Source organism: Fulmarus glacialis, unplaced genomic scaffold (assembly GCF_000690835.1).
Source record: "Fulmarus glacialis isolate BGI_N327 unplaced genomic scaffold, ASM69083v1 scaffold12522, whole genome shotgun sequence".
Taxonomy (NCBI): domain Eukaryota; kingdom Metazoa; phylum Chordata; class Aves; order Procellariiformes; family Procellariidae; genus Fulmarus; species Fulmarus glacialis.
Window position 1 is genome coordinate 28,211 of NW_009195976.1, and position 18,248 is coordinate 46,458.

The window sequence follows — 18,248 nt, forward strand, 5'->3', positions numbered from 1 at the left end:
AGGCCAAATTGAGGTCACATCTTTCTCTGTAATAAACAGCCTTCCAACATGACTGCTTAATTTCTTCCCAGATAAGAAAAGCTCCTTTTTACAGCTACCTTTTGTTTCCTGCTTTTTGCCCAATTATCAGCCTAATGAGCCAACTTTCCACTTATTCCATTACTCTGCATCACAGACGTTGTACTCTGATCTGAAATTTTGCCAAATGCTCTAAAAAGCTATTGCACTCTCCTTGTATACCATAACATTAATACCTTCAAACAATTCCACTACATTAATGAGTTATGACCTTTCTTCCTAACACTACAATCACCTTCCGGTCTTCTGCCTCTGCCTCTTGGTTGGTTTTCCATCACTTGTTTATTTTTCTCTTTAGTTAAAAATACACTGAAGAAATTTCTTAACCACTTCAAGTACCAACTCATAGCTCTAATTTCCTTGAATGTTTCTATTTTTCAACCTGTAAGGTTTTTCTTTAAATATCAGTTGGCAAGTAGCAAGCATTGTTCATGCATTTGAAGTTACAGCTGAAATCCATGCAATGTCATCATATACTACAATAAAAATGTATCGATTGGTCTGATTGAAACTAGTGAATCACATGTAACTTTCACTGTATGCCAAAATGAATACTCTAAGCAAAATAATTTCAAACCTGGTCCTCAGAACTGACATTTCGGGGGCAGCTAAATTGCCAAACATTTTGTGTTTGCATCTTAATTTAAAAAAAACCAAAACCAACCAAACAAAAAAAAAACCCTAAATTAAAATGGATGGAACCAATGTATACTTCCAGTTCAGCTTAAATTATCCAGGTAGTCCCTTTTAGTCCAATGCCCTTCTGCTTGCTCAATCACCTGGTTTGAGAAGTGAGATGAAGAGACTGGCAACAAGAAATATGGTGCTGGCAGGAAGGAGCCTGCTATGAAAGACGTGCAGAGACACAGCATCTCCAGTTAGGTCTGAGGAGCTGCAGAGCATGTGCCAGATGGCAGACACATTTCTTCCACGTCCGAACCAAGTGAAAACCAACACAAGTTCAATAAGGCTTTGCTGCATCTGAATGCCATCTATTTATACACAGCACATCCAAACATTAAGCCTATAAAGGCTACTAGACACTCCCAAAATGAGATGATTTCTTTAATCAGAGAGATCCAAAGGCAGCTGAGAGCCTACTTCTGCCATATATGAAACATGGTGTGCCTCTGGAGACAGCTGCTGGCTTTGGCTGTGGCAGCAAGGGTGGACCTATGTGAGGGCCCAGCAGCCCAGTGACCCCTGTGAGCAGAAAATGAAGTTATTTTCGTCTGGGCAGTTCCATAAGCAATAGTGCAGAGTCTCTTCTGCCCTTAGTCCCTACCCCAACCCTGGATACCCACATCAGGGCTGGGAATGTTGTTCTTGTTCCTCCAGCCCTGATGCCAAGCTGGGCGTCCACATGGGTGGCCAGGGGGCTGGCTGGTCACTACAGTGCTCCAGGGCCACCACACTGTGCCCGCATGGACAGTGGGGTCAAGAGCAGTGAGAGCACAGTACCACTGCCAAGTGTGCCTTGGGGGTTATATGATTCAAGCAATTTCGCTGAGTGAAATGAGAGCGAAGAGGTAAAGGGTATCAAGAGGTGGTTTTGACCAGAGGCTGATTGGAGAAGCATCGCTTAGACAGGTCGGGAGGGAGCAGACAAGAGGAAATGAGGAACAGTGCAGAAAAAATGTGGAAAAGGGAGAGGGGGAAAGAAGAGAAAAGCATATGAGGGGTTTCTGTCGCTTTTTATTAGTGTTGCAGACTTGTATTTCATAAGAAAAGCATATGAGGTGGTTTCTGTTGCTTTTTATTAGTGTAGCAGACTTCATATTTCATAAGAAAAGTATCTCAGTCATGTTACAATACCGCAGTAAATCAGTACGTGTCCTCACAGTTGCAGAGATCCGTCTTCTAAGTCTCTGCTTTCTCCTCCAGGTTTTATAGATTCCATGTCAGTATTTTGTCCCCAATCCCCAATCCCCACTCTTACCAGTTTAGCACTTTCAGTTCTGCCTGTTTTTACTCTTCTTACCGTGCACGGTTTCAGTTACATACTCTCACAGCTCAGCAACAGTTTTCTCAGTAACAGTGAACCAAGGTCCGGCAGTGATGCTGCACAAAACCAGCCAAGGGTCACGGCCAGCCGGAGTCCTGGGCCGCGGACCACGCTGCGTTCCTGAGCCTGACTGTGACATCTCACACGCGTTGTGTAGGAGGGACAACTGCATGGGCCAGATCCCACCTGGACCTGCTGATGTGGCAGACTGGTACCCACGGGGATGCACATCCCTTTCTACACATGATCTGAGATGCATCAATCAAGATGACTTTCACAATGATCCTATGAGCATGATATTGAGTGCACACAATAAACTGAAATACATATTCAATCTATATGCATATACTTTCTATATACATGTGCATATATGTAAATTCTCTCATGTTTTCTGTCTCTCAAAACATACAGTAAACTGAACAAGATACCCTGGGGACCTTCATAATCCGAAGTCATACAGCTTCAGTTAAACAGACTGCTAAAGTATAAATGCTCATCCCATGTTAAACACAATTTTTGAGATTTAAAAAAAAAATCAATGCTTTCTTCTTCCTTCACCTCAGAATTATTGTCAGACAAAAAGTAGAAACACACACTCCCCCACCCCCAAAAAGCTGTTTCCCTGGTATCTAGCCTCACTGCAGCAGGAAAAAATCAAGAAAACCACAGCTCCACTTTTATTGTAAGATTTTAAGACTAGAGGTGGCCAGTTTTAGTCATGGCCATGTTTAAAGGAATTGTTTAAGGGGTCAGAATTTCAATCTTGGACATTAATTCACAGATACTCAGCAGAATTGTGTCCAGTTTCGGACCATGGATCTGATTTTTGCCGCTGTTTTTTCCCCTTTTTTACTTTCTACATATTGAAGTCTGATTTTAAAAATAGCTCTTCATTTTTGTGTCGTTCATTTATGAATTTGGGGAGGAGGAACGCAGGAAAAAAAACCCCAACATCTCCTAATCGATTTGAACAAAAAGAAATGTTGCAAAAATCACCATTTTCAAGCTTTCTGAGAAAGAGATCAGCTTATCAAATATCAGCGCACTCATGCACATACGCCTCTTCTCCTCTTAGGTCAAGTTACAATAACAAAATGATGTCTTCTGGTTTTCCTCTCCACTGAAAATTGTTGTGTATGTACACTTTTCCTTCCGTTCAGAACTCATGGCAATTTGTAAAATCCTGCTGTCTGATAGACGTCAGAAGTAGAGTTAATGACAACACAGTTCACAGAACTTAAGTATGAACATTTCAAAGGGTACCTGATTCCAGAAGGGAAATAAAACTCTTGATTTGCAGTCCAAGCATCAGCCTGAAAGGAACTTAACTACAAAATGCTTATTACAAGATTGTTATTTTTTTTAATTTTACAATTCTGGTATTTTGAGTTGTAATATAGAGTTAAATTTACTCTACAAAGACCGATTCTAAATTCTCCTGTGAAAATTTAAAAATAGTTATGCTAAAATGACTTTATGATAATGGGTGATGGTGAAAAATTTAAGTGCATTACACAGACATCTGCTTTGCAAACAAAAAAAAAATTATCAAGGTGGTCTCAATGACACTCCAAATGCTACTGTTATGTGGCTTATTTCTTCTGTTTACCCTGTAAAAACAGATCTACAAACGGCATCATCACTAACAACATCTATTGCAGCTGTCAAAAAAGGAAAAAAAAGGAAAGGCAAAGGAAACACGGTGCATACAGAAGGGAATTTAGGAGCACAGGACTGGGCAATTGTTTCTGGGGAATTGGAGACAACCGCATAATAACATTGCTTTCATAAGCTGATCAAAAAACATCTTAAATTAAAGTGACAGGAAACTCATCAGGGGAAAGTTAAGGGACATTGGAGGTTAAAGAGACCAATTTTTGTCTTTTTGGTCCTTACCCATACAGCCACAGTAGCCATAAGGCACAATAACTCATCAGCTTCTCAGCTGCACAATTACTTTTAAGCTGTTCCATTTATATGTAATTTGATTTATGAAGCAGATCATGCAATTAATACAAGGAACAAAACCTCATCACTAAAGAAGATGATGTTTCTGCTGCCCCTGAACTGACTGAACAGCCACCACCGTGGGAGGTGGGAGATCCACTCTTCACCCCGTAGGCTTAGCACAACAAGCTAAGTGCTCACAGAAGGCAAATTTTATTTTGGATGGATTTAAAAAAAAAAGAAATGTAGTTTATATTTCTTCATTTCCCCCTGTCAGCTGTCAGCTGTGCCTTGCGGAAATGAGTAACAATCTGTGATGTTGGGCACTACAGAGATCTTAGTAGTTTGTGAAGTAGTTTTCCATCTAGCTTTTGTTCCGGCTCTATACAGCATCAGAAAGTTCACTTTGCACTCAAGTTCTTCCGGCTCAGCTTCGCCACTCGGCATTTTGAAAAGGGGTTGACTGTGTATTAGGTTTGTTTCATCTTTAGTAAAGTAATTCTAGCATCAGGCAAAAGTAACACAGTGGATAATTCTGTCTGTTTTATATTCAGATGGCTTTGAGAAAGAAGGGACCTGTACTTATTAACCATTTCTTTTCACAATAATATAATGAATAAGAAAGTAAGAGCTTTACCATCAGTGACCTAGGAGCACAAGGAAAGAGATGTTGGCAATTCAGATGCTGCACACATCCTGGAATCTGGACTTAAAAGCTAATTTTAATATTTTGAAAATGTAACATCTTTCTGCTTTTTGTAAACGAAGTGAGAGCTGGTTTTCTGTTTTCAGCAATCATCAGTGTATCTTCAGCATCCAATATAAATTCAGAGAATCCAACATGTTTTGATCACAGATGAAGTACAATCATACAATTTGGAAGTATATTAAATATTTAAGTATCTGATAATTTTCTAAAATGCATATTTCTAGATTTCTGAGGCTGAGGAAATGAAAGGAAGGGAGTGAAAAGATTAATTATGTTACTAGCTTGGGGAAGCAAATCTTTATGTTGCATAATGACCCTTTGTATCCCACTTATTTAAAAACCTCATGGAAGTGCTTTATAAATCTAACTTCTTTTCAATAGGCAAAGCTGGTCATCTATTGAAGGTAAACAACTCATTTCCTTTGGAGTACAATTATTCCAGAAAAATCTTTCATCAAAAAATTTAATTCAGAGTAATAAATCATTTAGAACAATAAAATCACTTGCATGAACAAAAACAGCTTCTGTCAGTAATTGTGCTTGCTTGCCCTAGGCATAAGTTTGTTACATATGGGAAGTGGTAATACTTGTGGTTACAGTTCCCAGTAACACATTTTCCTTTCCCAGTTCACACTTACTCATAGCTATGCTTATCCAGCAGCAGTTACATAAGATGCAATTCCAAACATTTATAATCCACCTCTTGCAAACAATAAACCGCATCAAATTAGCCCCTGACGTGCTTTGTACTAGCAAAGCAATTTGCAGATCCGTCATAAAGTATCAGTACTGTTATTTGTCAGCAGTCAGTGTGGCCATTTTTTCTGACAGTGTTACCTGCAAGGGCTTGGTTCTGTGAACTTATAGTGGCTGTCACGTAACCCTCAGACGAAAGGACAAATTCAGTGTCATTTATTTCCCCCATTTCTGGGAGTTGGAGTACATATCCATCTGATTCGACATCATAAGATGTCCCAGAAGCAACATCAGCAATGGTTGAGACCACTGATTTCCACTGGTGGTGTCCATTGCACCCTACTCATTATGGCATTTTGGGGGACCCTGAACCCTGCCGTTGCCTTGACTAACCTGTTTCACTTGTTTAGCTGTGTATATATCTACTTACAGACTATCCTTCAGGATAAGACCTCTCCACATGCCAGCCATCAGCCCTTGAGAGCAGAGAATGCTTTTTTCCTAAGTACATTTGTTTTTCCTTTTTGTAAAACTCCACCGTGGGACAGGCTTCTTGCTCTTCTCAGTGGAATCCCGTCCCCATCTACTCACCTAGTGCTATGCCTAATTACTACAAAGAAAATTCAGTGTGTAACTTAACTTGAAAGGTAACAGCAACAAATCATTTACTTCCTCATCAACATTTTGTAATTACTATGTATAACTTTCTTTGTACTGCCATTTCCACATCCTTGAAACAGTCATTTTCATTTCATCACATTTCTTTAAAATTTGCAGCAAGTGGAGATGTTCAGGCCCTCAAATTTTACTGGTAGTCAACACGAGATACTATTAACTCATGTTTGCCTCTGCAGTCCTTGTGCCAGATTGAACCAGCAGGTAGGTTTTACCAACCTGGTCATTCTGAAATGCCATTTTTTTGAATGGCAATTGTTTTCAGCGAACAAAAATTCATAGCCACCTCTGAGAGACGATAGAGGTCTAACAGCATGTTAGCAAAAAGAACATCTGCTTAATGTCAAAGTAGTATCCGCTCACTCAGCAAAGACTGTCATTAGTGTCAGCGGTGGATGCAGACCCTATTCGGTCCTCTCAGCCGTGTTAAATGATAGGAACCAAAACCAGAGAGCTGAGTGTCCTGGTTTCGGCTGGGATAGAGTTAATTTTCTTCCTATTAACTGGTATAGTGCTGTGTTTTGGATTTAGTATGAGAATAATGCTGATAACACACTGATGTTTTAGTTGTTGCTAAGTAGTGCTTATGCTAGTCAAGGGCTTTTCAGCTTCCCATGCTCTGCCAGGTGTACAAGAAGCTGGGAGGGAGCATAGCCAGGACAGCTGACCCAACTGACCAAAGGCATATTCCATACCATATGACATCATGCTCAGCCTATACAGCTGGGGAAAGAAAGAAGGGGTGACATTTGGAGTGATGCCATTTGTCTTCCCAGGTAACCCTTACACGTGATGGAGCCCTGCTTTCCTGGAGATGGCTGAACACCTGCCTGCCAATGGGAAGTAGTGAATGAATTCCTTGTTTGGCTTTGCTTGCGTGCGCGGCTTTTGCTTTACCTATTAAACTATCTTTATCTCAACCCACGAGTTTTCTCACTTTAACCTTTCCGATTCTCTCCCCCATCCCACCGGGGGGGAGTGAGCAAGCAGCTGTGTGGGGCTTGGTTGCTGGCTGGGGTTAAACCACGACACTGAGGCATCAGCGGGGGGCGGCACATGGGCAGAAAGCTTAGCAGGAAATGCACGCATGCATTAGAAAAGATGCCATGGAATTTCGCTACCACAAACAATCAGGAAAACAAAAAGAAAATTAGTCTATCATAATCCTTTCTGTTGATTTGAAATAGACGTGAAAAAAATTCCACAACTTACATTGGCTTCCAGTTTAAGCACAAACTTAAGGTAATGTCTGTTTTTCCAAACCAAAATGCAACTAGGGCACTAGCTACAATGAAAATATAAATGATTACTTAGCTTAGGTCTGATTTTACAGAGTCAGCAAAAATAAGCAAAGATCAGGACCTTAACTATAGGGAAAAAAAAGCAAGTATAATATGCACATCTCTATGTTATATAAAATCTAGCACACTGGTATTGGTTTAGCAGGTTCTATTATGCTCCCTTCATGCTTGTATTTAAGGAAAAAGAATAACAAGATATTTGATTTTAGCATGCAAAGATTACAAGAAACTGAAAAAGATATAAAGCCTGAAAGAAGGCAGGGCTGCCTGGGGGCTCTGTTAACAACCTGGATGACAGGCATTTGAAAATATATTGCTTCGTCATTTTAACATTAAGCTATGAAAAATCCTCCCCTGCACAGCAAGACATATTATTTATCCTGTTTTTTCCTGTGAATATGTTATCTGCTCTTCTTTATCCCAAAACTCACTACAAGCCCCATATGCTGCATCATATTCAAAACCCCAAAAACTTGGGTTTTGCATATAAGAAAGACCATGATATTATTTGTGCTTTTGATTTAAATATTAAAGACTTGAGGTTTTTATTTTAGATTCTTATATTAAAGCAAAATTGATTCAAGATTTACAGTTGAAAAGTCTGTAGCAGCATATAATGCCATGAATTAATGCGGTGTTTCTCTGACCTGGAACCATCATCACATATTTCTGGGTACTCCACATATCAATGAGTATTAACCTAATAATCATTAAGGTTTCTTACTTAAGTTTATGTTAATTACGTTTTATAAAAATGAAAATATAAAAAGCTCATATAACATTACAAATGCTTACGATAGCCTTTCATTTACAGCCCTTCAAAAACTGCATGAAATTATCATGTCTAGCAAACTTCTGTTAGGAATGCCATCTTGTGGTTAAAAGCTGTATATAACAACGGTTCGAGGTAATTTTAACTAAATTTTTACTTGCAAAATACTGTTTTTGCAGAAATTAGCTATTCATGTATGACCTTTCAGAACTGTATAGTATTCTTTTATTAACCATTCTGGATGAAAACGACTTAATATGGCTTTCCCATCCTCATCTGTATACAATGCTAATTAATTATGCAGGAGCACTAGTCTCATTAGGAGATGGGATGCATTTATTAGCATTTTAAACAGAGCCAGATTGACACACATACTCAGTAAAAAAGTCCACTAAATGCCTACTCTATTTAGATATAATTTAGTGAATTAGTCTAAAATGTATAGAAAATACACACATTTTTCTCAAAATATGTTTCTAGAGCAGAACCCTATGAGCACACTTTACTTTCTCTCAACTTTATGGAGCACCTTTGGTTGGTATATAAAAGGTCAAGTTTAACTGTAAAAAGGAAACATTGGATTTTTCAATTTATCTTATATAGATCTTATCGTGTGCTGAAAATGAATTGAAAATGGCCATTGGATCACAACTTGCTCATGAAAGCAGAGAGAAATGACAGGTAAACAAGAATGGAAAGAATGGTTCCAAAAGCATCCAATAAACTTTAAAAGATCTCTAACTTTTAAAAGCTTAGAAAAATGAATAGTAATTAGCTACATTCAATACAGCTGACATTTGCATAGGCACTTTCCTACTATGCATGTTCACCTCATTTTCATAATTAAAGTATATCTTGCCCAAACCATCACAATACACATTGTATAATGAAATTTAAAACTAATGAGCCATATCCTAATAGCCATGAGTCAAGTCAGGGTGTGCATTAGTAGTCCATTTGCAATTCTCTAGAGACAGAAAGAACAAGGCTAAACATATCCAGTAGCCTATTTAGCGCACAACTTGTTCTGCGTACTGCTAACACTATAGAACTGAAATGAGTTCACAATCTCTAGCACTCAAACCTCTGTGAAATACTGCTCATACTTTTGTTACTCCTGGGGCAGCCAAACAGGACTGCTGTGATTATTTAGTTTGACCTCTTGCATAACATGGATCTGACTTGCCTGAATTAGTCCTCTATCAAATCACATCTTTTCAGGAAATCATCTAACACATCCAGACTAGAGAAACCTTTACCATTCTGCTATGTGCCTTTATCTGTCCTTGTAAGTGTCCAACTTCTACTTAAAATCACTGGATCGCTCTTTCTCTGCTAGATGGAACAGATCTTTATTTTATTATCAAATTTTTGCTCCAAAGATGGTTCTTCTAGGCTAAGTCTCCTTTCACTAAACTAAGTAGATTCTGCTTATTGAGACTCTCATGCCAGTGCTTCTCTTTAATCCTTCTATTGCTCTCATGACTGTTTTCTGTCCAATTTACCAGCATTACTGGAAATTGTGACTATTGGAGTTGGGCATAGCATTCTTCTAAAAGGTTATGCCAAAGTTAAATATAGACAGCAATATTAATTCCCTGACAGTATTTCCATTTCTAAACCTGAGGATCTCACTTATATCAGCATTTCCTACAGCAAATTGTTCTATTTAGTAAGTATGTCCTCAAACCTCTACTCCTAGAGACACAAGTCTACTTTAGGCCACAGTGAAATGCAGATTGCTTACAGCTCCTGACCAAGTAATTCATCTTACTCTCTTTAAGTGGCTCCTTAGTACTTAAGTTTTGTGGCATCCATAGATTTGAGCAGTCATTACCGTATTTCTTTCTGTGTTCTTAACAAACTCATGGTTAAGAGCCAAATCCTGTGTGAACTCACGTAACAAATCTGTTCAGTCACAGCTGTCCTTTCAGATTTACATTTTGAGATCTTTCAGCTTTGGAATCAATTAGTGTTATGATGAATTTTAAATTTGGGGGTGATACTTTGCATGTTTCTATAGCAGTAACTTATTTAAAATAAAAGAAACTATTTGACAATCTAAGGGTATTCCAAATACCAGTCATGAAATATCTAAACAAAATGCTAGAGCAACAATTCCTGTGCTGTGTATCTGGTTTTGTAAAGTTTGAGATACAGTTTTTATAAAAAATGTGTTCCTCTGTTGCACAGGGAAAACACTGTAGTTTCTCTACTTGGTTAAATTTTATAAGATATTTTACGTAAGCAAGTAAATCAGGTGTTTTCTTAATTCTGCTAAACAATTTTCCTATTAAACATTTTATTTCCTGTGCTGTCAAGAAAGTAGCCAGAGACCATCTTAAACAGCTACCAAGGAATAAAGTCTTCTCGAGTAAAAGGCACAAGCAGATCTACCTCTGTGCCAGGAGACCTTCAAAAGTTATACCCAAGTTGGAGAGCAAGACCAAGACTGATGTCTTTTAGATTGCTGCATTCTGAAAAATTGTTGAAGCAACAGCTTCCCAGTTCTGATAAGCATGCTGAGCACATTTATGACTACTATGAAAAAGCACAGTAACATTTAAATCCTCCTCAAGCTGCTAATATATGTTCAGAATTAACTGCTTGATCACGTTAGTTCACTGAAATTAACTGTTAATCTTATTGCTGTTTTAACCATTCAAGTAATTTTTAAGCCCGTGATGCTAAAATCATATTCCAAGCGAACCAAAGTTGCTCCGCAACTGTTAACAACCAGTTCATCCCTCCACTGAACTAAGCATGAATAAGAAAGATTAAGCTGTCATAGATTTCCTTTTCCCTATTCATTCCTCAGAATACACACTTTCCATGCAGCACCAGCCAAGTCTGTGGTGCAACGTAAACAGAGTGTTTAGACATTTGCTATTTTTGGTGTGGGTTTATTTTTTTATACATACTTTCAAAATTATCTCACTAACGTCTGTCAGTCTCAGCAAAGTGAATTACTAGATCATTTCCTATACACCTAACTTTCAGGTAAACACAGGACAGAACATGTCTTTCAAGATTTAAGAATACCAAATTCTGAAGCCACTTCTTTTAGTGTATTTTCTTTACATCACGTTGATAATGTTTTAAGAACATATTTGCAAAGAAAATACTACAGAGTGGATCCCACAGTATTTATTTAGAAAAAATATAGTGGATACAAATTACTAATGCATATTTCAGGCATGCCAAACACTATATACTTAATAACAATGTCTCTTCTTGATGTCCTTGAAGAGCAAAGTTGACGTCTTGAAAAACAAGAATCTTCCCTTTGGAGTTCCATCTGATAAAATATTCCATCACCTCAAAAACATAAATAGCAGTTCTTTCTAAATCGTAAGATACTAAGAAAACAGAATTATCTTCTGAAGTCATCCCTATCTGCTCTATTCACTCTTTACCTCAAATCACTCTCTGTCACCCTGAGAAGCAGGACTGACTAAAGGCAAGTAATGAGCAGCTGGTAAGTCTGTAAGCCAAAGTATTTCCCATATAAATATTCTTATAATAAAAAGTGTAAATATAGACATTACATTTGTCCTTACATTTGTTACATTTGTCCTTAAGATTTTTTATGTCGTATCAGTGTTCAGCAAAGATTTATCTATACAGAACAATAATAGCTTAACTCAAGCTATGCTATTACTCCAGGTCAACAAAGCTAGTGGAAATGTGTATATATGCATGCTCACACTCTCTGTAAACCTGGCTTATATTGATTTAGACTGCAACATCCAATCTTTAGACAAATAGGAGCAAACTGTGTATACACCAAGCCTAAATGGTTTAAAGAATCCTCCTAACCATCACAATGTAGATTTGCTTTTGTGCATCATTAGCACACCATTTTTGCCTTAAGACGTTAATAGAAAATACTGCATGACAACGTTCAGTGTGCACAATGTCTGCAAAAGCCAAAAAACCGGCACTTGTGTCCACTCTTAATCATCAATGCCCTTTGAATCTTTTATAATACTGACAGTGGGGAAAAAAAAGTGCAATAACAGTAGCACAATGTTTGTTGAACCACAGTATTTTGCTGACTGACATTTAGAAAAGCTAGGCTGGGAAGGCAGAAGGATTGCTTCCCTCACTATCCTATCCCCCGCAGTCAGCTATAGCAACGAGTATGCTGCAAATTCCTTCTCTTCCATTCCTCCCGGCCCAGCAGGACAAGGCAAGCCAGAAGACTGTACAGTACAGCTACCACAACACAGCATCAGCACCTGGTCACAAATACTGTCTACATCCAGGATCACGACACTACTGCAGCATTTCATAGTGCCCACTACTAGGGTCCACAAGCAGTTGAGGTGCACAAAAATAGTGCACTGAGGTTATAAGAAAGTCTAAAAATTAATTAATCGTTTTAAAAAATTAGTAAATACTATATTGTAAAAGCCTTTAGAAATTCTGAGAAATGTACTAATACCATACGTGCTCTTTAATCACTGCCTTCATACACCTTAACTTCACATTGAAAACCCATAACTAAGTACAACTGCTCATTTTTTTTTACGTATTCAATTCATGTAACCATATCAACTGTTACAATGGCTCATGTGATATGAAAATAGCAACTAGGAATTTTACTTTGAAATATTAACTGAATCATGCCAAAAAAAAATCCTCTGTTAGTTTAGTTCTGACTGTTTTATCTAATAATCAGCTAATTCAAGGTAGGACGTTGGTTTCTAGCCTAATCTTGTTTAGAATCTCAGCTTTTCTCTTTTAGGTGCTTTCTATGAAAACAAGCTCTTCTTTGTAGACATTTCTATAACGTATAGTAACAGCATGTGACAAATTGCCCTATGATGTCAAATGGCATTAAGCCCCATGGAAGCAGGTACCGCAGGATTTCCACAGAGTCCTTATGCTGAAACCAATTTCCATTCCAGTAATTCGATCCAGACAGTTGGGTTTGTTCGGGGGCTTTTGGGTTTTCGGGTTTTTTTAAGACTTAGAATTCTGGTTTTGTACTGAGCACATCCAGTGAAAGCATTACATTTTTTCCACTTGGAACTACTGTGAGAATCAGACTGAAACATACAGAAATAGAAGGTGGATATGCACTTACCACCTACACAAGCAATGCTTCTTTTTTGGCAATGTGCTTATGCAACTTTTGTTACAGAACTTGGACTATTTTTTTAAATTACGTATTTATGGTCTTTCTCATGTTGTGTCTGGAAAATGACAAAAATTCCTCTGCCCTATAAGAAGAGACTGAATGAGTTAGCTCTTTTCACCCTGGAGAAGAGGAGGCTCAGGGGGCACCTCATCACAGTTTTGCAGTACTTAAATGGCAGCTAGAAAGAGCACGGACCCTCTCTCTTCACAAGGAACAACAACAAGGGGAAATAGGTACAAGTTGCACCAGAAGAAGTTTCATCTTGATATAAGAAAGAAATTTTTCATAGTGAGAACACTCAATCACTGCAACAGCCTACCCAGGGATGTGGTAGAGTCCCCATCGCTGGAGGTTTTAAGATGCGACTGGCCGGGGTGCTAGATAATCTCATCTAGGCTCCCCTTCCCATGAAAGGTTGGACCAGATGATGTTTTGAAGTCCCTTCCAACCTGGGCTGTTCTATGATTCTATGAAAATAAAAATAAAAAATTACTTTCCAAAGTTACTGCAGAAATCGTGAAAGAGGACTGAGCAGAAAAAAGAACTAGAAAGGTTCTAAAAAGGCATCCAAGAATGGCAGAATCTAGAAAGCTATTGTGTCGTACCTTTGTTATCAGCTACATTTAATTTTATTGTATAATGTATTCACTGTGGCAAATGCACATCATGCTTGGGTCTTTTACCTTGCACCTGAAGAAATGACATTTTTTTAAAATAGTTTTCTAGTTCTTCACCTCTAATGTGGCAAAAAGTACAAGCAGATACACAGAGGAATCTGGGGGATATGGGAACAGTTCAAAGCCCCAAAAGAGTCCTGACATCTAGGAGATGTTTCCTCGAAGAGGAAAAAAATGTTATCGATTACTACCTCTCTTGCCAATACCTTCCCTATTTGAATCTTGGTGCGAACTACAACCTCCCATAGCTATACATCCTCACATCCAATGACTCTTAGCTCTCTACCTGTAACTTACTTAAAACTTGCCAGTACATCATTTTACCATTTCTCTTAGTGTGAAATGTAGTTATACTTTACACCCTTGCCAAATATATTCTACAGTTAGCAGAATAAGTTTGTCCATAACCACATGATCTCCTAGGACAACCTGCTCTATTTTTTTTTTTGATGCAAAAAACCAATAAACAGCCTGTCATTAGCAAAAACAGATTGCTAACATAGATCTATTTTAGGTTACACAATGAATACCTCTGATGCTATCACACTTTCCAGACACTGCAATTCATCCTTCTCTTTCCTTGATGAGATGCCAAGCACCCTGGGAAGCTTCTTTCTTATCCTAATTCATGCAAAGCATGAATAGAATAGAACGTCAAAGAAATTAATTTCAGAAAAATATGAAGACAGAAGTAATTAGAACAAGAAAGCTATATGACCTCTAAGATAAAACTTCTAGTCTGAAAACTTAGAATACAAGAAATAAATGTAAATAAATGGTGAAGTCTGGTTCTTATTTAAGGAGACTGCTGCTACTACTAGCAAATTCTTCTATAGCATTAAAAAAGGATTCTATAGTTGAAAGTTCAAATAGAAAAGATCTAGGAAAGAGACTACAACACGCTGGAGGAAGAGTCACATCTCAAAAATTATTAAAAATATCAAACAAAGGATTCTATTTTACACAGGAAAATATCTGGGAGGAAAAAAACACCTGAAAAACAAAATAATCAGATTTTTTTACATAAACGCTGGCCTCACGATACATAAAAAATATTATACAAGAAGATAACATACCACCAAACTGAATGGTTCAAGGATTAACAATACAAGTATACTTCAATCTTTGTAATTAAATCAATCCTCATTAGTAACATACGAACATCATTACAATATCTTATTATGTTTCAGTGCCCTAACTGAAGTGAGCTAAAATTTAACTAATCGCCTACTGACCAAATGATCACATAATTCTTGCAACTAAACAAGAGCTGTTAGTTTCGGAAAGGTCAGACTTCATTATCTTCCTCCCTCCATTGAGAACGCTTCAGACTTGTGAAGGAGACACCACTGCCCAGGAAAGCCGGCACTACTGCTATCTCTACTTATGTATGACCTGCAAAAAAGTATTCCAATCTTTTATACTCTCAATTCACAACCTTTCACCACTACTAGAAATCTCACATGCGTTACGTACAAATACTGTTGAAAACTTGACAACTGAGTATAAAACTGTGGATGCTATGCTGTGGACTGGACACAGGCCAGATGAACTTTATTAAAACATGCAGCTTGTTAAGAAGGTATCACAATTGACACAGTGGACATGTCATCAGTTACTCAGAAAACTTTCATAAAATGATTTTGAATTAAGGTTTCTATATGGGACATCAGCATACTCATATCAGCAGCACAGACCTGGTGATCCTCATTCCCCTTCTTTTTCAGGGTCTCTAACAGGCCCCAGTGGACTGGAGGCAGAGGGCTGTAAGAACTCAGCAAGTGAAGCTGACTTAATGGATTCTGTTTTATTTCTGCAATCCTCAAGGCCCTCAAGATAGCAGGTGCAAACTTAGAATAATGAGCTGTAGATGAAATAATAATTGGGCAAGTTCTATCTTGTACTCGATCTGCAACTACTTTAGCAACAGCTGTGTGTGTATCCAAAATATATCCTGTAGTACTGTATACAGAGTGAATGGCAGCTAGGCAGTCCTCCTCAGAGCACCATCCAGCCACCAAGTCAAAAAAATAGATCTTTCCGTATCTGGAAGTGACCCTGATTTTCCAGCTGGTTATATAATTGTGTCACCAGTTGTCCATCCTCATTAGCAATCAGGTGCAAGTATCGCTCAAGATTGGAGGACTTCAAAATATCTACTGCTGGTGAAAAAGTGGGAATTAATTTTCTTCCCCTCAAATCATAAACACCTGTTCTTACGAAGTCAGTCAAAACATTGTTTTCATTGGAAGCACAAATACATTTTCTAATAGGAATTCCCATCATTTTAGCATACAAAGCAGCTAATATGTTGCCAAAGTTTCCTGTAGGAATGCAAACATCTACAGGGCTTCCAAAAGGAATAATATCTTGATGAACAAGATCAAGGTATGCAGAGGCATGATAAACTATCTGAGGAAGCAGTCGTGCCCAGTTTATGGAGTTTGCTGCAGCCAAAGCTGTTCCATATTCTACTGTAAGAAAGCCTGTATAATCAGAATTAGTTAATATTTGCTTTATAGCTGTCTGGCAAAAATCAAAATCAGATTTGACACCTACTGACCAGGCATTTTCTTTCTGACAGCCAATCATCTGTGATTTTTGAATTGGGCTTACTCCATCCTCAGGAAAAAAATTCATCACAGCAATTCTCTGTTTGTCAGTGTCATGGAGACGACTGAAGCCATCTAGAACAGCACTCCCTGTGTCACCAGAAGTAGCTACCAGAACCAAGTAATTGCAGCTTCTGGGAATGCAGTATGCAAATATATGTGGCACCATCTGTAATGCAAAATCTTTAAATGATGCTGTTGGTCCATGAAATAACTCAAGGAGAAACTGATTGCCTGTCAGATGCCTAACTGGGGCAATTTTAGAACAAGTAAAGTTTTCTCCATAAGCAGTTCCAATAATTTCTGCCAGCTTAGAAGCCGGAATATCAGCAGGATGTATGCATCTTTCTAGTATCACCTGGGCTCTTTCAATGTAAGTTGCTTCTATTAGGCTTTGCCATTCTCCAGCAGTGAATTTTGGAAGTCCTCTCTCAGGAACAAAGAGTCCTCCATCAGGGGCTAAGCCCTCAGTAACAATGTCACTGAAATATTTATGAGAGTCATTTTCCGTACTCCTTCCAGACCTACTAGACCTAGTAGAAATAAAAGTTTCCAGTTCTGAGTTTTGGTATCTCTTCACAGCATCAAGTACCTTTTCTGCTACAACGTCTGCTGCAATATCCCCTCCACAAAGAACACGGATGTCATACCACCTTTTGTAGAACTGCTTCCTAAACTGAAGTATGTCCTTGAGAGAAATACCAGGAGACTGGCCCATGATGCGATCCACTTTCATTGATTTCAGCCTGCTCATAATGACTGTTGTGGGCACATCCAGATATACAACTATTCCATTTTTCTGCATATGCTGCATGCCAGCAGAATGCATTGGATTGGACCCAGTAAGGGAAATGACACTTCCAGATGCTGAAAAGTTCAACAGGGCTTTTCCTTCCTCCTCTAAAAATTGTTCATTACCAACATCCTGCAGTTTTTCCGACACACTCATATTCCAGCTTGTTTCAAGGACATCGTCATCTATGTCTATGAAAGGGCAATCTAGTTTCTGACCTACTATTCTCCCAACCGTTGTTTTCCCAGCACCCGGAGGTCCCATCAGGATAATATTTTTGTTTCCAACAAGAGAATGGCTTGAGAACCATGACTTCCATATCTGCGCAAGTGCAACAGGTCTTGAAAGCATGAGTTTAAAACACATGCTAGAAAGACTGTTTCGGGTTATTAGTCTTAAAGGCCGATACTGAACAACGTGAAACATCTTCTGCTGGGTTGGTTGTTTCTTTTTTCCAAGCCAACTTGACAGTCCACTTAACAGCTTCAAAAAGAAAAAAAACAGTAATTAATTCTTCAGCAAACATCTAGGAAAAAACCTAAAGAATATGAAATTCAGAACAGCAAGAATTCAAACATAAATCCAGTTATGGCTTCATCAGTGCCAGGGAGATATTATTCTCCTCTCCTGCATAGCTCCAGCTCACTTCCATTGACAAGCCAACTTCAAACACTCCACGTCCTCAGGGTGAACAACGCTACAATACTATTTGCAAATAATATTGTTTATAGGAATTCAAAACCAATTAGTTTTTCCTCTAGTAGACTTACTTTTAAGTACGCATTTACAAATAATGAAATTAACTAAATTACCTTCTTGTAATTAAAATGTTAACAA

At 38.2% G+C, this 18,248-nt stretch overlaps 1 protein-coding gene across 1 annotated transcript; it reads right to left on the reverse strand.

Annotated features, from left to right (window-relative positions):
- Positions 1-15,563: 15,563 nt before the first annotated feature.
- THNSL1 (threonine synthase-like 1 (S. cerevisiae)) lies at positions 15,564-17,837 on the reverse strand. Its single transcript, XM_009572047.1, is given in 2 exon segments — positions 15,564-16,034; positions 16,036-17,837. Coding segments are annotated over 2 exon segments (2,211 nt in total). The 3' UTR covers positions 15,564-15,625.
- Between the last annotated feature and the right edge of the window lie 411 nt (positions 17,838-18,248).